The sequence below is a fragment of the Leuciscus leuciscus genome (assembly GCF_965113295.1).
Source record: "Leuciscus leuciscus genome assembly, contig: SUPER_11_unloc_1, whole genome shotgun sequence".
NCBI lineage: Eukaryota > Metazoa > Chordata > Actinopteri > Cypriniformes > Leuciscidae > Leuciscus > Leuciscus leuciscus.
The window spans coordinates 1,880,378-1,900,079 of record NW_028118546.1 but is presented as its reverse complement, the minus strand read 5'-3'; the positions used below and the strand labels follow the sequence as shown (position 1 = coordinate 1,900,079).

Genomic DNA, 19,702 nt, shown 5'->3' with positions numbered 1-19,702 from the left:
TTATAAAGTAGTTTTCCTGGCAACAACGGACAAATTTTTTTATATTCATATAGCATGTTTATTGGTTATTCACCTGCAAGGGAGGCCAAGAATTCTAGCCCAAGAATGCGGTCTTACATTTAGAGCAAAGCGAGGAGTTAGTTGGTTTAATTTTATGTTGTATATGTCGTGTCTGTTCAGAATCTTGTTCTTTTGCACACTGAGAGTTTGTTATCCTGAGTCCACACCATGTCCCATTTGTCTTTTATTCACACTTAACTCTCTCCAATTGTAATCTGTGACACCATTACTTCAAGGTTCCTGAGTAATTTTGAGACAATGCCATCCATTGGTGACCAAGTGCAGTGTTTTCTTTACTCCATCTACAAATTGTCTACTTTTTCTCAATTTTCTATTGCTTTTTGTTTTCAGTTCATAGTGTTTACCAAGTATGATTTTCATCTCTCTACAGTTTGAGTGATTGTGGAGTCACAGAGAAAGATTGTGCTGCTCTGACTTCAGCTCTGATATCAAACCCCTCACAACTGAGAGAACTGGATCTGAATAATAGAAAACTGCGAAATCCGGGTGTGAAGCTTCTCTCTGTTGTACTGAAGGATCCTGACTGTAAACTGGAGAAACTCGGGTAAGATCATCTATGGTATATCATAGTCAGACATGTTATTGTCTTCTGTAAGACTAAATCAGGGTTCCACAAATCTGGCACTGGAGGGCCGCTGCTTTACTGAGTTTAGCTCAAACCCTGATAAAACTCTCCTTCCTGTAACTCTGAAGACATGGATTAGCTTGTTCAGGCGTCTTTAATTAGGGTTGGAGATAAACTCTGCAGGACAGCGGCACTTCAAAACCGGATTTGAGGATCCCTGGACTAAATGCTCTGATGTAAATTTTAGGGCTACACTGCAGAAAATAAATTTCTTTCTCAGTATTTTTGTTTTCTTTTCTTTTTTATATTCTTAATTGAAGATAAATTTACTTGAGAAGCAAAATAACTTAAAATGTTAAGTCTTGTATACTGAAAAATTGCTTATGTATCTTGATTTAAGAATTTTTAGATATTAGATATTTAGACTACGTCTGGATCGGATTCAGAACGATGATCAAAACACAGATGGAGTAGATAAAGTCCAGCAACACCCCCAAAGCTTCACAGTCCTATACCTCGTCCTGCGTCGACATTTCATTAAGTAACATTAGGCAGTTTTGATTTTACATTTGCGTCTGCTTACATACGTGACCCGTTCTGGCAAAATGAGTCGCAATGAGCAATTGTTCATGACTGAGCTACACCTGTTTGACTTTAATAGTCAAAGTCAATTTTGAGAAAAATCGAGTTAAAGTTTTTTCCAGTTTTCCAGGTTCCAAAACAAAATCATCTACCAACCATACCTTAAAATCTTGGGTAATAACACCACATTTGGCACACACCACCGAGTCAAAACCAAATATTTATAGGAACAATATATATTCAACTTTTTTCCCCCATGGTACCACAGTTGTTTGATTAAAATTAATGAAAAAGACAGCCTATATATTCAGACCTACTGTACTGCACGGGTCTAATATAATGTTACACATCAGCTGTTTTTCCCCAACAGTTAACCAAATGTTCACTTAAAGGTATAGCGGAGGATCTTTCCAAATTTTAGATAAGACCCGCCCTCTCCACTTTTTGAAAAGTTTGATTGATTCACCAGAATGATTGACAATTAGGAGGACCAATAGTATAGGTTACCCACCAGGAAGTAAAACATCCTCCGCTATACCTTTAAGACATAGCAGATTATGTTTGCTTGAATACTCGCCAAGACAGATATTTTGAAACACTGTAATTCTGTGTAGGTATAAGAGTATATCGGGATCACGCGCTGTCTGAGGCGTCTTTGAGGCACGCTTCGGATGTGTCAGTCAATGTGAGTAAAATCACTTTGTTTAAATCAGTATGAGTTTGAAAATCACATTTCATTGGTTCAGACTCATGCCATCGAGAATTCGCTATTAATATTCACAAAGTTGGATTGCTACGTTTTAAAACAATACCAAACTTGTGCTGAGGGAAAGCACAGTCGTCGAGAAGCGAGCAGAGAAAACTGAATTTTTCATGGACAAAGGAAAACATACAAATAAAGATACTTTTAAATGTTTAATTGGTATTTTGACCCTTGGGATCACTAGATGAGGGCTTAATGAACTCATTTTTGTGAACACCTCAAATTCGACCATTTTGCCTGTAGCTCAGAATTATCCTGTACGCATTCTGACTCATTTTGCCAGCACGGGTCACATATGATATTGCATGTTTCTGCTTCTTCTTCGCCTGTGTTTTTATCAGGAGATTTAATACTTTTTCAAAAGTGAAAGATCTCAAACTAAACCGCCTTCAGTGATACATGTGTTAAATAGTTGTTGTTAAGTGTTAGCTTATTATATTTATGTTGAAATTTTATGGATTTAATTTTTACATTTTCCATAATCTGCCTGTAAATGTTTGTATCTCCCAGGATACGTTTCCCCTTTGGGAGTATAAATTAATTGGAAAAAAGAATGTTTGTTTGGCAATGCGTGTTACAACATTTTAATAACAATTTTAAAACATGTATTCTCTCATAACTTTAAACATTCTTTGTAAAATTCGGTCGAACAATGCCTGTTTATGAATATATTAGCCTACTGTATCATATTTAATATGCAAATTTCTAGGGCCTATGAATGATCAATATGACCAAAACTTTGCTGAGAAACATCGTGTACACAGTCTTCTTCATGCCTTCTGTCCTCTGATTGATAGTTTATACTTAAAAAACAAAAACAAAATTCAAGTAAAGTCCTTTTGCTCAGAAAGTTTTTATTTTTATAAATGTAAATGTAAGAAACATTTATTAGACTGAAGCAACTGGGGTTTATTGATTATTAATAAACCATTTTTTTTATGTTAAAAATTGCATATATGATCCATAAAAGCCGTGTGTGTGTGTAATGTGATACTCAACAAAAAACAGATGCTAACTTGTATATGCATGCATGTGTGTTTTTTTGTTGAGTATCATATTTATACATCGCTTTTATGGCTCATACTGTCAGAAACACAGGGTTAGGACTAGTGTGAAAACTTGAACACAGTCAAAAGGTGAACCCAAATGCAGAAAACCAGATGACAGTTCTGGGAAATATCTTCAAATCTTGTATTTGATGAAAAGGAACGTCCAAACTTTCCTAGGATAAATCCAAAAAGTAAACTCCAAAAAACTTCCACAAATAGATTGACAACAGTTCCAAAAAGTAAATCCAAAAAGTCCACAAAGTAAATCCAGAAGGAATTTGAAAAAAAGTTCACACAAAGATCTGTGAGTACTCCAAAATTTCAAAGAGCAAAAGTCAATTAAACAAAACAAAGGAACCATACCAGGTACACAAATTAGATTTAGATAACTCCAAAAGAGGCACAGCAAGAGAATGACCTAGACTTGGTCATGGCACTGGAAACACTGAGCAAAGTACTCAGGAGAAGGGTGACTTAAATACACAAACAGGGAACAAGGCACAGGAGACATAATGACAGAGACTGAAAACCAACAAGAGACACAATGAACATATATAATCTATGTGGCCAAACATAAGTCTAAAACCTTGACACCGGTGTTGTGCCTGAACGCGTTCATTGAACGATAGATAGTTCATGAACTTGTTCATATTTTGGGGGAACGTGAACTGAACGTACTCTGTTACTGCCTGATGAACGTTACTGTGAACTCGTTCATTCTGGTGTCTGTGAACGGCACGCTCTCTCAGTTTAACTTCGTTCAAAAGGGTGCAATATTTCTATAGAAATGTATTTGTCCCGTTCGGAACCTCCGTTGTCCCGTTTATTGACGCTGATCTAACCACTGATGTATGACTGAATCTGATACAACAGCAACACTTGATCACGACACCGGTCATCATCCAATCACAGTCCACACTCACGCGCATCAGACCCAGAGATCAGACCATACGAATAACAAACTCTAAATTGAGAATTAATTATTATTTTGGGACAAATCATTGTTTGATTTGCGCACAGAATCCTCCGCTGTCTGGTCGCTTCGATCCGGACTCGCGCTAACGGCAAATCCCTTTCACTGTCCGACTGGGTTTTGATTTCGGCAAATCAGTTTTAACGAATTCAAACAACGTGATTATTGTGAGTCCAACATACATCCAGCCACGCAAGAAAGCATCAAATCATCCTGAGGGAATAATATACTGATGTGATTTGCTGACCAAGAAACATTTATACATTAATTATTATTAATGTAAAAAAAAAGAAAGAAAAAAAAATCAGGATTCTTTGATAAATAAAAGGTTCAAAGTAAATTTATCCGAAATAAAAAAACGTAGCATTATAAATGTACTTGCTGAATAAAAGTAGGCTATTAATTTCTTTAAAAGTAGTGTATAATTACAAAAGCTTTCTATTTCAGATAAATGCTATTATTTTGAACTATGGTTTGTGTGTAATATGACTTTAATCAAAACAAATGTGTTGTCTGAAAACCTTTTAAACGCATACGAACCTGAAATGACATATAGGCCTACTGTGTTATGTTGGCCTAGCCTATAGCCTACAAATATTTTTGAGTGTCCCTCATTTTCCTGTAAAGAACCATGCACGATTGTCCCGCATTTGTTTAGTTGGCAACCCTACCCTCAATGCTATGTAAAACCTGGTTGGATAAGGATTTTAAAATTGGATATGAAGATGAAATCTGACGCATAGTTTCAGTGTTAAAACTGATAACATAATTGCTGTCTGTGGTTTTATATGGGCTGTGGCAATAATTTTGAAAAATAATAGCTCGCACAACATATGGAAAAAAAGAACTGAACTAGTTCATTTTTTGGAACTGTGAACTTTAGTTCAAAATTTTGAAGTTTGAACTATGAACTGAACTAGTTCATTTAAAAAATTGTTAACTGAACTTTGAACTAGTTCATGTAGAAAGTGAACTTTCCCAACACTGCCTGACACATATATGCAATTCAATGCAAATCAATAATAATTAAGAGATGGAAAATGTTCCCCAAAAGCCTGTTGTGTCATATTTGACATTTATATTAACATGAAAAAATGTCAAAAGAATTAAATTTTTAACATTAACAAATGGTGAATAATCAATAAACCCAGTTTCTTCAGTCCAGTAAATGTTTCTTACATTAATTTATAAAAATCATGAATCATTAATAAATCATTTCTCAGCAAAAAATACTTTATTTGATAAAAAAAAGTATAAACTATCAATCAGAGGACAGAAGGCATGAAGTAGATTGTGTGCAAGAGCAAAACAGAGAGGCAGAAGGTAGCATTAGGAAGACAGAAACAATCACTGCATATCCAGTAAAACCTCATGGTATGTTCACTGTCAGCAACAGTGTTGTCATAATTATCAATTTAGGTTTGACCATATTGATTTCACTTTATTTTAATGGTCCCTTGAACACATTCTGTTGACTATCAGTACAGTTGCACATGTCTACTAACTCCCATTGGAGTGTTAATAGATTTATTAGTAGACTGGTAGGGTTAGGGTTAGAATAAGTTGGCATGTAGTTACAAAGTTACTTATAGTCAGTAGTTAACCTACCATACTCTTGTGTGCTTTCATCTTCACGATGAGTCGGTCACAGAGAAGAGGTGTAGTTGTGTTTGAGCTCATTTAGAACGGTTGGATTTATGAAGAACATGTGTTGAAAGCTTTTTGAATTTCTTTATTCTTTTTTTTATGACTGATAAATCTCCAATTGAAATTTAGACATATTTAATAGTCTGTGTAGAATTGTGGCTTGTACGTGTTGATCTGAACTGAGAGAGTGAAGAGTGTGTCATTGTTCTCTACAGGTTGAGGGATTGTGGAGTCACAGATGAAGGTTGTTCTGCTCTGGCTTCAGCTCTGAGATCAAACCCCTCACACCTGAGAGATCTGGATCTGTGGGGGAATAAACTAGGAGATTCAGTTCATCTGCTCTCTGCTGTACTGGAGGATCCTCACTGTAAACTGGAGACACTGGGGTAAGATGAACTCTCTGATAAACACATATTTTGTCCTTGGTAAATATATTATGTATTAGTTATTTAATAGTTTTTAACTTTTTTACTCAATCACCGACTTTGCTTGTTAAACTCTAGCTTGTTTTCGGGTCTGAAGAAGGAGTCCAACCAAACAATTACACATCCACACAACACAAATGAGAGACAAATGAATACATTTTATTGAGAGCTCATTTTCTGTACAATTATAGTTTGACCAGGAAAACCAAAACCAGTATTTTATGTGTGATTCATAGACACTCAGTTAAACAATAAATTACAAGTGATACTTACTTCAGTCCAAATGCACAATAAATAAATATTCAGTTAAATCAGTGAACATCACAGGTGAGCCAATGCTTGATTAAACATGCTAATCCTAAAACATAAATGTTCTCCCCCAGTATATACAGTACTGTGCAAAAGTCTTAGGCATGTTAATACCCCCCCCCAAAAAAGATGGTTTTAAGTCAGTTATTTATATATTTTGCTGTAATGTGTCAGTAGGAAATATCAGTTTAGATTTCCAAACATTCTTTTTGCCATTAATTGTAATAATCCAGTGAGATTTGTGTATGCACAAGGAATCTGACAACAGCCGGTATGATCTGATCTCACCATCATCGAGTCCGTCTGTGATTACATGAAGAAACAGAAAAATGATTAACATGCCTAAGACTTTTGCACAGTACTATATTGTATATATATATATAATTACTCCACATCACAAACAAGACAAAACATTACACAAATACACAAAGTATAAATGTTATATTAAAACAACAGTGTTTTTGAACTGACAGAGTTACAACACCCACAGACTTCCATAGGAATCGAGGAATGCGGAAGTAAAGTTTTGTATTGCAGTAAATATCATTACAATAAGGCAAAACAAAACTATAATAAATGTCCTAAAGAACAGAGCACAATATAAAAAAAGGAAAAAGAAATAGAAATAGAAAAAAAATAATAATATCAGGGACAAAAAGGTTTCTAATAATTAACATTTCTTTAATAAATTGATTAATCTTCCACTTTTCAATGTTGACATTCTCTGATCCTCTTCGGTTTAAAAATGATTCATCTTGCTTCATCTGAATGGGATGACACTTGGTGACGTTTGTTGTATTAGCTTTGTGAACACACACAAAATAATCATAGACATGATTCGGATATGGTAAAGGGTCGTAAAAAAAAAAGTGTCACACTTGGTTCCTTCAAAAATGACCGACAGGAAATGAATGGGAAATACGAAAACTCAGAGAAACTTTTGGTGGTAAAAACTACAAATCAGCCACTGTGCAGAAAAAAAGTGCACAGCAATGAAGGAGTGACGCAAATAAGACCCCCCCCCCCCCCCCCCCCCCCCCTCTCTCTCTCTCTCTCTCTCTCTCTCTCTCTCTCTCTCTCTCTCTCTCTCTCTCTGTGCGCATGTGCGGCGTGTTTGTGGGGAGCGCGTGAGCAAGGAGTGTGTGGAGTTGCTGAGTGAGTTGAACTTTTCCTTTCTGAGTTTATTTATTTATTTTGAATATTGCTGTAAGTTAGAGGAGAAGGTGTTATAGTGGCTATTTTTGTCAGTTTATCTGATAAAGATGGGCTCAAATTCCGATGGATTTTCCTGTTTGTCTGCTCGGCACGCGTGCAAGTGCATGCCGTCAGATGAGTCTGTGTCTATTGAGAGTGTTTTGGTCGCTATTGGTCGAGAAATAGGTGCACAAAACATAATGTCCGCTTCAAGAATGAATAAAGCAATTGTCGTTTTTCTGAAGGAAATCGAAATGGTTAGTCAATTGGTGGAGTGTGGTTTAACTGTTCAGGATGTATTTGTTCCAATTTGACCTTTGTCTAGTCTTTCTAAAAGAGTGATGTTGTCAAACGTACCTCCGTTTATTTCTGATAAAGCGCTCGAGTCTATCTTAGCTCGTTATGGAAAATTGGTTGGGCAGATTAGAATGATTCCTCTAGGACTGAAAAATCCAGAGTTGAAACATGTCATGTCTTTCAGACGTCAGGCTCTGATGATATTAAGCGCTGAATTTGAAATGCTTGATGTGTCTGTTAAATTGACAGTGTTTGGTAAGGACTATACAATATTTATCACTACTGAGACTATGAAATGCTTTGTTTGCGGAAAATACGGCCATATTAAAACAGGTTGTCCTGTTGTGAAAGAGGCTCAAAGCGCAAAGAATGGTTCAGTGCAAGATTCAATTGTTTTGGAGAATAACGAGTTGGTTAAACCGACTATAGAAAGCGCTGCAGTTGATTTGAATGCGGAAATTGACGCGTCTACTGAAATGAGAGAACAGTTGCCTCAGGGTGGCAATATTGAGATTACAGAAACGGATGCGATCATTCCTGATGCTAGACAGAGTGGAATGAATGACCCTGTAGAGATTGTGGAGGAGGTAGAACAATCTGGAGAACAAGATGGGTCTAAAGTGAGGGATGTCTTGGATGAGGTGCAGGCATCAAATAGGGATATGTCCCAAAATGATGCTGAACCAATATCACAGGATGTTGACAGTGATCCGGATAGTGAGTGTTCAGACTTAATCACTGATGAATTGGATGAATTCAATTCTCAGGAAAGTACTGTTGGGCGATTAAAGAGGATCTGGTATTATAGTTTGGAACAGCTGGATGAATTCTTGAATGCTACAAAAAAACAGAGAAAACCAAAGATTGAAACGTATTTTCCTGATTTGAAGCTTTTTATTGATTCCTCTGCTATGGCTATGAAGAAAGCAACACTTGAGGAATTAGATCAGCCCAGAGCCATAGAGAGAGAGAGTTGCGACACTCTTTGATGTCGCCGCTATGGCTGTCACGTGGTTCATGTAAGCCCCAATAGTTCCAAAACGTACGCTGGCTGTCATGTTCTTCTATGGGACAGACAGCAGCGATTGCATTATTGAACGGTAAAAATAAAATAAAACACACACCCAAGTACTTTTTCAGCTGTTATTGCATTATTGCATTTTGTTAATGTCAGTTTTGCATTTGGAGATAAGTTTTAGGCTATATTTTTGGAGGGAAAAGCTTAGTGTTCATGTTCGCATGGGTAGTAGCACTGGCTTTAGCGGCTCTAACTTACTTAACTTTTCCATATCATTCATCTGATGATGGACGTCTCATGATATTTATTTTAGCACAACTGGGCTGTATTAGGCTATTGATTCCCGTGATTTTGCTTATAAATTTTGATTCAGCCATTAGCCTACCAGCCTACCTTCATGATCACGCAAGAGGTCTGCCGTGGCGGTCCGTTCAGAATTCGCTTAGAAGCTAGCTCACTTCTTCTGATGAAAGTGGCCACCCCCAGGACCACAACGTGAAACATGATCATGTTAAGACTAAGAATATTATTTTAAGATTAAGGCCATACACATTATCAAAACTATAACAGATTAAAAACGAATTTAAGCATGGCTGATACAAATGAAGGTTTTCAAATAAAATATTTTTTATTAAACAATGACAGACAACAAAAATGTGTGCTTGTGTGTGTGAACAAGAAAAACAAAAACCAGGGGCAGGTGATCCATGAAACAGACAGGACTGGTGATGGCCATAACAATCCTAAAGGTCCAGCATTGTTCTCACAAGCCGCTTCACTCAAGACAATAATAACATAATGAAAAGTTAGTATATCCCAAAAAATTTAATTAAATAAAAGTTGCTATAAAGGTGGTAGCGATTCATTACCTAACTCTTAGCTGACGAAGTCGCGCTAGCTAACTAACGTTAGCTAGCAGGCAGTGCTTGAAAATTGGTTGAAACAACCAACATAAAATATAAATAATTACGCTGTGCATGTACAAATGAAGACCAGTATAAGCATCGCAAAGGGCCTCTGATACAATATAGACAGTTGACAATTCAAAAGAGGTCGATATTTCGGCAACTTAACTCTGGAACAACTCGACGCGCAGCAATGTAAGTGAATGGTGTCCAACGCCCACATGACAGTGTTTGGAACTATTCCGATCTTCATATCCCGGAAGTAGGCGGTTAAAAGCGCCGCCATTATTTACAACGGAGGTCTATGGGAGTGTCGCAACTCTCTCTCTCTATGGCACTGGATCAGCCTAAGCGTTATCGTTTAAAAAAGTTTGTAAGTGCTGTCAGAAAAAGAGTAAAGAAAAGTCCTTAAAGAGGTAGCCTATTATGTATTGGAAATTACATCTATATTGGCATTTATTCATTTTATCTTTTTTCATCCTGATGGTATCCTTTAATATCGGATCCTTAAATATAAATGGATGTAGGGATGTACGAAAGAGAGTGACTTTATTTAAGTATTTACAACTTAAAAAAGCAGATGTAATTTTGTTGCAAGAGACTCATACTGATGCCTGTAATGAGACAGATTGGATAAATGAATGGGAGGGCAGTATTAGTCTTAGTCATGGTACGAACGTGAGTGCTGGTGTTGCGTTTTTATTCTCAAAGCGTGTTAAAGATAATCCAGTTTTCTTAGAAATAATACCAGGACGCCTTCTTAGAGCTGATTTAATAATAGGCAATAATAGTTTTTCTTTTTATAATATCTATGCTCCTAATATAGGAAGCGAGCGCTGTGATTTTTTTCTGAAACTTTCTGAAGAATTGTTGAAGTGTTCAGATGATAAGATTGTTGTTATAGGGGGTGATTTTAATTGTACGGTAGATCATAAATTGGATAGGAATCATGAACAGGGTTTTTCCTGCATAGAGAATTATGAGGCGGTCGCCTACGTCAAATTTCGGGCCGCCTCCGTCTGTCGACAAAAACTCAAGACGGAATCACATGATTAGATACCTCTTTTCCACCGACACGATTCCGCAGCGGGTTCACGGCCGGGTTCCATTCCATTCTCAAACCGTTCTGCGCATTTCGACTGCATCAGAATAAGCACGAGCCGGGCCCTGGCCCGAGACGCTCAAGCACAAGTCCGACAGCTCATCAGAATTATCAGCCCGAGTCCGTTTTTTTTATTATTATTATTACACAGCGGCAGCCTGCCCTATTTGCAGCCATTAAAATAGGTCAGTTTTGTTAGTTATGTTTCTTTTCATTTCTTTATCATGTTAATTTAGACAAATGTTTTGGAGCATTTTTTTTTAAATGAAGCCGAACCGACAGCGAGTATAGCCTACAACATGTTTGATCAATTTAGCCTCTCAAATCAACGCTAATAGGCTACTTTACTTGGCTACAATCCATAGATAGGCTATAAAACACTTCAAGCATATCACACAGACAGTTAATTTAACAAATGATTATTTATTAAACCACAGTGAGTAAAACAACTTTTTTTGAAATACTGAGGCAGGCTCAGGCTGCTCGAACCAGCGCTCGCAAACGAAAGGAGCAATAGCCTATCTAAACCAATTAAATTAAATAAACTTGCAGGTTATCTTACCTCAAAAATGCACGACAGAACATGGCCATTCTTTTTTCCAGTAGTTTCCAACAGTTAAACGAAAATAAAAGTCCAATCAAACGAAAAGCATCCGTAGTTTCCAACAGTTAAACGAAAATAAAGTCCAATGAAACGAAAAGTTAGAGCAGTCTTTTACAGAGCATCGTGGAGAAAAAGAATAGCATCCACAGTGTAGCCTAAGGTTTTAACCCAGTCCTCCTCTCTTCTATCACTCTTCCCGCTGCGTTTTAAGTTGGCCATCTGTGATTTTTTCTCTTAATATTCTCCATTATTTGCACATGAGGTGAATCGTGGGTCGCGCTGATGGGAAACCTTCTGTGTGTGTGTGTGTGTGTGTGCGTGCGTGCGTATGTGTGTGTGTGTGTGTGTGTGCGTGCGTGCGTGCATGAGACTGTCATGTCAGTCATATGTCACTGTGTAATTATAAGATTATGAAAGTTATGAGGTTATGAAATGTCTTTCTATGTTTGTTTTTCTATCGTCGTCGTCAGCTTCTCATATTTTTTAAATTAATGTCTAAAAATATAAAAAGAAGGATAACCCCAAAAAAGCCTGAGGCCCGGCCGCATGTGAATTATGACGTGAGAATTGGCCCGAAGCCCGGCCCTAGGGGCATAAATAAGTCAATAATAATAATATTGGCACGTCGGGCTCGGGCTGAAATGCAGGGCTTTAAGCACCTAAACGTGCTTGTCTCAAACGGAGCAAGGTAAATTTCTGCGAAAGCGCACGAGCCCCTGCCCCTCCCCCTTTTCAACATCACCTGTCAGTTATCACAACCTCCACAGACGCACGAAAGTTAAGAAGCACCTTCTCTGCAGCATCGAAGTGCCTTCACTTGTCACAGCCAGGTACCGATACTGTTTTTCTTAAGCTTCGGCTCTCAAACTAGTTAGGTTACTTAAAATATATCCATAGAGCCAGCCTGACTTAGGCAATAGCCGAAATTCTTCTGCCGTTTTTATAAAATAAGCTATCACAAGTAGCAGTCACGTAATTTACTAGTACTGTTTTGTAATTTCATGGCCCCCTATGAACTGTAAATAAAATCAAATTATCTGATTATTAAAATGCCTAAAAATAAATAAATACATGCTTGTAAAAAGTGTTTTTTTTTTTCACCTTCTAGTGGTCATTATACATAAAAAGATGCACCAGATTAATGCATTTATCTTTGAAATGTACAAAATGTTCTTACGGGGGGGCATGCCCCCGGACCCCCCTAGAGGTACCGAGCTATCGGATTTTGCTACCTCCGCCTCATTTTCTTTATTTCTTTATCTCATTAATCTTTAATTAATAGACATAGGCCCTGTCCCATTTCTCCCCCCTTAAAACTTCCACTTGGTTTTGAGTGCCCTCGAAAGTAAAGTCCCCTCAACGAGGGAAGTGGAGTTGAAGATCTTTCCCTATGAAATGGGACACCACTACTATGTGAATACATGCACATAACTATCCCAGTTATTATCAGAATATAAGTATCCATAATAAAATGCTAGAAATCTAATAAAGTAATCAAATGTAAAATAACACAGCATAGTTTATTATTGATAGATTAATGCTTATTAAAGCTAAAGTTATTGATTCAAGAGCTGGGATTAATTTTCTCTTTGCCTTTAGTTGTTTTTTTCACATTAAATCTGTAATCATTAACAGGTTTATTAGATGCTTCCACTTTAAGACCGAATGCAGATCTAATAATACACATTTTCTCCTAACTATTCCACAACTAACTCCCATTTAAGACATAAACTGTGTTAAAGTGAATCTCCAAACCGGTCATTTAGCAATATTTTTGTCTGTATTTGATCGTTTAGACACGCACATGAAACCCAAAGTATAGTTTGCTTTGTCTCGTTGCAGTCCGTTTCCGAACGCGCGCGCGCCGCCATGGGAACAGGGTCAACGTCTCTTGCGCGGATCATTGCGCTTATAATAGCTCTTTTTACAATCAAACACCTCCCGCAATTTAGAATCAGCAGACACTGCATTTTACAACAATCACTGATTGTGTTTAGTGCTGTTTGGGTTTAACGTTAGGGAGAAGTGACAGCGCGCTGTAAAGAAAAAAGATGAAAAACTAGACGAACGCGGCTAGTTTTTAATCGTTTCACCTCACATCTTCTTTTTATAATCCTTGGAAGCCAAAATCGAAAATAAAATTAGATGAACTACCCAGATGTGTATTTGATGGGCAAACTCTCTCGAGGCACTCAGCAGATATCATGAACATCGTCAGATAGATAGCTTCGTGAAATATTTTCTAACATTAGTGTTCAAAACTTAACAGTCCATTGGATGTGCATCAAACTAACATATTCCAACATATTTAGAAATTTTAACATGCTTATTTGCGAAAATATACTTAAAATTCAATTGTTCCTTTCCAGCGGAATCCGCCATCTTGTTTAAAAAAAATTACCGGCTTGCTGAGTCCGCAAGGTATTCTGGGTAATTTCCTCTTCCACTTCGTTTTAAGCCTGCATCGGACCGCACTATGTTTTGAGGGTTGATTTTAAGGGGAGAACAGCACTCCCCCTTGCTCTTTAGAGTATTGGGACACCCTACCCCTACACGAGAACGCGCAAAAACAAGGGTTAGGGCAGAAATCTAGGGTAAGGGGAGGTATTGGGACAGGGCCATAGTCTTGTAGATTTGTGGAGGGATGTTTATCCTCAAGTTAAACAATATACTTGGCTGAAAATTAATTCAAATAAGGTTTCTGCTGCCAGATTGGATCGTTTTTATATTGAGGAATGCAATAAAGGAAGATTTTTTAGTAATCGTATTTCCCCTACATCTATATCAGATCATCATTATATCTCTATGTCTATGTCTGTCTTGTCACCTAAATCCTATAAGTCACAGTGGCACTTTAATAATACATTACTTCAAGATCACATCTTTGTGCACTCTTTTGGTCTTTTGTGGAAGTCTTGGAGAAAAGAGAGAGGTAGTTATTCATCTCTTAGTCAATGGTGGGATCTGGGAAAAGTCCAGATAAAGGTTTTTTGTCAACAATACACAGCAAATAATACTGAGAACTTGAAAGTGAAGATGAAGATGATAGAGCAAGAAATTCTTCAACAAAGCCTCCGCAATCAGGGAGGAGGTGATATCATTAAAGAGAACAAAGGCCTTTTGAAGGATTTATTGGAAGAGCAGGAGAAGGAGACACTTGTCAGAACAAGATATGTGAAGTGCAATGAAATGGATGCTCCAACTGCTTTTTTTTTTTCGGACTGGAGAAAAAAATCTAAAGAGCAGAAATTTTTTCACAAACTGAAACTTCCTAATGGCAAAGAAATAACCAATCAACGAGAAATGATAGTTTCTGCTATTTCTTTTTATGAAAAACTTTATCAGTCCGAATTTTGTGATGAAGTAGCAGTTGAAGAACTTCTTCTAGATCTTCCACAGTTGTCTAAAGAAGAAAAGATGGAATTGGAAGAATTCTTGACTTTTGATGAGCTTTCAAGTGCTGTGCAAGGGCTGAACAGTGGCAAATCTTCTGGTGTGGATGATCTCTCTGCTGAGTTTTTTAAAAGCTTTTGGAATGTGATTGGACATGATTTGTATGATGTTTTTTTGGAGTCCTTTAATCAAGGTGTTTTACCCCTAAGCTGTCGGAGGGCAGTGTTGACATTAATCCCTAAGAAAGGAGATCTTGGACTTTTGTAGAATTGGCGCCCTGTGTCGTTGCTGTGTACTGATTTTAAGATACTGTCAAAAGCTATAACTAATAAGTTGAAGAAATGTATGGCAACTATAATTCATGAAGATCAGTCATACTGTATCCCTGAGCGGACAATTTTCGACAACTTGTTTTTGCTAAGAGACATTATTGCAGTTGCTAAAAAACATCAAATTGATATTGGACTCTTATCTTTAGATCAAGAAAAAGCTTTTGACAGAGTGGATCACTTTTATTTACTAAAGACTCTGAAGGCCTTTGGCTTTGGACCACAATTTGTCTCTTGTATTAAACTGCTTTACAGTGAAACATCTAGTATGCTTAAGATTAATGGTTGTCTAACTAGACCTTTTGCAGTAACAAGAGGTATACGACAAGGATGCCCTCTTTCAGGACTTCTATATTCAATTTCTATTGAGCCTTTGTTGTCACATTTGAGGAAACGACTATATGGATTCTGTATTCCTGGTTTTCCAGAGATCCCACCTGTAAAACTCACAGCTTATGCTGATGATATAACTGTTTTCATAAGGAACATTGATGATATGGCTGCTTTGACTTCTAGTTTGAAAACTTTTCAAAAAGCTACATCTGCTAGAATCAATTGGGATAAATGTACATCCCTTCTGTTAGGCGAGTGGAGGGATATAGATCCTCCTCAAATCCCACAACAATGTCAATGGATCAAAGATGGTTTTAAAGTTCTTGGGGTATATTTAGGATCTGATACTTATATGAAAAATGATTGGGAAGGATTAGTTGATAAAATTGTGGGGAAACTACAGAAGTGGAGATGGATTCTCCCGAGGTTATCTTTCAGAGGGAGATGTTTAATCGTTAATAATCTGGCAGCCTCAATGTTGTGGCACAGATTTACAGTGTTGAATCCCCCTGAAGAGTTATTGACTGGTATTCAAAAAGTCTTTGTTAAATTCTTTTGGGATGGTTATCATTGGCTTCCTCCTGGAGTTTTGTATCTCCCAGTTGTAGAAGGTGGTCAAGGACTTATAAATCTGGAGGCGAGAGTTAAGACAATGAGGTTTCAAACATTACAAAGGCTATTATATTGTTCAGATAAGATACCCTGGATTGCATTAGGTTTGTCTGTTTTACAAAGTATTGGGGGAGTTGGATTAGCTAAGCAGTTATTCCTAATTGAAAAATCTGTCCAAAATCCAAATCCAAGAGTAAGTGTTTCTTCTTCTAACTTTTATGTGACTGTATTAAAGGCCTGGCAAATGTTTAAAAAATTGAGAGATGATGATAAACATTATGGTGTTTTAGAACCATTGTTTTTTAATCCTCTCTTTAAAAGGAATTCTTCCATTCTGAGTTCAGTAATTGACAAGTTTTTAAACACAGGAATAGCTACTGTAAAAGATTGAATTGATTTTTCAAAGGGTCAATGGTATACGGCTAAATCTATAGCTAATAGAGTTGGGCTTAGATCAGAAAGATGTGTTGAAGGGATAATTGGAGATCTTAAAAAATCTTTTCCTCAGTCTTTCTTGACCTATGTAAACAATTTTATTGAGAATGATGAAAGGCCTATGATTTTTCCAGATCTTCAAGTCTTGATTTGGATGAAGATTTAAATGATACTTTATTGAAAAGATTTGAAGATGTATTGTTTCATAATGTTGGCAAAAAGATATTATATTGTATGTGTGTGAAATCCTTGTTTTATACTCAATTGAAAAGATGTGTTGATACTAAATGGAGAGAACATCTATCAATTTCTTCGGAAATAACTCCATCATGGAGGTGTTTGTATAAGCCCCCCATTCCTAAGAGGTCTGGGGACCTCCAGTGGAGAGTACTCCATTGTGCGGCAACTAACAGTTTTGTATCAAAATTTAATGAGATGGTTTTATCTGCATGCCTTTTTGCAATATTCTCGATACTGTTTTTCATTTTTTTTGTGATTGTTCAAGATTAATTCCTTTGTTTGAATTGTTGGATAAAATGTTTACTAAGCTTGGTTTTATGTTTACAAAAAATATGTTCATTTTTGGTGTGAAGTATAAGAAAGAATGGAAGGTACAATGTACACTTGGTAATTTTCTTGTGGGACAGGCAAAGCTGTCTATTTTAAAATCCCATACATGTAAGAATGAAGGAGAAGATGCTGATTTGCTTGGAATGTTTAAAACTCTTGTAGAGGGCCGGGTTGTTCTGGAATATGCATACTGTAAATTAACAAACACAGACACACACACACACACACACACACACACAGAGAGAAATGAACTAGTTAGACTGCAACAGTAAATTTTGAGAATATGCGTAATAAAATCAATAAATGAAGAAAATACAAAAGAGACTCTCTCTCGCTCAAACACACGCACACACACTCGCACACACACTCACACACACACACAGAGAGAGAAATGATCTGGTAAGACTGCAACAGCAAATTTTGATAATATGCAAAATAAAATCAATAAATGAAGAAAAATACAAAAGAGACTCTCGCTCAAATGCGCACACACACACACACACACACACACACACACACACACACACACACACAAAGAAATTAACTGGTAAGACTGCAACAGCAAACTTTGAGAATATGCGAAATAAAATCAATAAATTAAAAAATACAAAAGATCTCTCTCTCTCTCTCTCTCTCTCTCTCTCTCACACACACACACACACACACACACACACACACACACACACAAACAAACAAACAAACAAACAAACAAATAATAATTGTTTGGTCTTATTTTAGCCTAATAGGTGTTCCTGATATCTGCTGCATATGCAACAATACATAAAATAATTACAGTTTGTATGTACATAGTTAAAATAATATTTATTATTATAATTACATTTTTATTCCTGTTTTTTAACCTACAGTTTGATAATGATTGTTTGCTGTTATGTTATTTTATTGTTTTTGCTGTTGGATCATAATTGCTGTTCCCTTCTGAAGTTTTATTACCATTTATAGAATTAAACTGAATAAAATACCAATTAATTGCAAAATGTCTTTATAAAGTGTTTTGAATTATCACTATCCATCCCTTATTTTGTTAGATTTTTTTAATGATCAAATAATGATTAACAAAAATGCTTGCATTGTGTTCCTTTTCTAACCAAACATTATTGTTTGATTGTAATCATAATGCAAAACCTGATACTTATGTAACAAAAATATCTAAACCTTGACAAAACGTAGTCTTTTAGAATGTCTAAATATATATCTAAATACATTTTAAAAAACTAATAAAATGGAGAAATCATGTCTAAAAAAACAATGGGAATCAAAAAGCCTCTCTATGTATTTATATAGTGAGCAACAGTACAGCCTACAGGCGGTTACACGACATTACACAAGTTTTTACTTTTTAACGCCACTGGATGACGCTTTTCTCACTTAAAAAAATGGATTTTAAAGGCCTGCACTAATGTGACATGTTGCATTTATTGAAAAATAATAATAATACAAATAAAAATATGAATTCTAATGGAACAAAATGCTCATACATTTTTTTATTTATAATTATTGCATAGTACCATAGAAACCTTTCTAAATTCGAAATAATAAAAAAAAAATATTATTGAACAAAAATATATTACATTGGTTTTCCTGAAAAAAAAAAGCAAAAAAAATTTTTACTTTTTAAGGCTTCGGTCACTTTTGACTGTGAAGGAGCCAAGTGTGACCCCTAAACGAAGAGGACCAGAGGGATTTACAGTAAATCCAAAATTCGTTTTAAAATACAGAAAACAATGCACTGAAAAAGTGTGTTGGATTTAAATGATTGAATCATGCACATCAGCTCCACATGAACCAATTAAGTTCAACAAAGATAATTTGTTCACATAATGTCAACATCGTGGAATCAAGTCATTTCCAAGTAACCCAATGAAGAAGTTTTAAAGTGATTTTAATATGGTTCCCTAACTGGATTAATTCATTCAATTTCTTATATTTGTGTCACATGACTGAGTTATAAGATTGTATTAGATTGCTACGAAACTATTAATTAGCAATAGCATATATTAGCATGCTAAATGCTAAGCATGAAATCTAATTGTAATATAAGTAATAAACATATTAGAAAAAAATATTATTTTAAATGGCCATTAATGGATCATTATTGGACAAATATTTAGAAACAAAAATATCTTCAAAATATTAAATTAATATTATTGAACTAAAATATAGTACATTTAATTGATAAAGTTACACTTCAGGTGTTATTAATGTTATCTCTTTATCACTCCATAGTTACAGCACTGCATGGTATTTGTCCCTCAGTTTCTCCTCAAGTTCATGGAGAACCGGCATCCTTTATAAAGCAGTGTAGGATATAGAGGCATTGCTTGTCACTACATTCAAATCACATCACACATTGCAATCTTTAATAAAATGGTCATTTTACACACTGTTTACACAGCGTCATTGTTCTCTACAGGTTGAAATATTGTGGAGTCACAGATGAAGATTGTTTGAGGAAGATCTTGCATTCGTTTGAGAGTGTTTATATTTAAATTTGACTT

The 19,702-nt window shown here is 36.0% G+C and overlaps 1 protein-coding gene across 1 annotated transcript in view; it reads left to right on the top strand.

Annotated features, from left to right (window-relative positions):
• LOC309510013 (uncharacterized protein) overlaps nucleotides 1-19,702 on the top strand; it is a gene marked incomplete at its 3' end in the record, with an annotated part of 1,894,646 nt that overhangs the window by 167,663 nt on the left and 1,707,281 nt on the right. Inside the window, exons 7-10 of the mRNA XM_082191149.1 lie at nucleotides 297-331; nucleotides 502-625; nucleotides 678-762; nucleotides 5,883-6,046. Coding sequence (XP_082047275.1) covers nucleotides 297-331; nucleotides 502-625; nucleotides 678-762; nucleotides 5,883-6,046 — 408 coding nt within the window. The remainder of the gene's footprint in view (nucleotides 1-296; nucleotides 332-501; nucleotides 626-677; nucleotides 763-5,882; nucleotides 6,047-19,702) is intronic.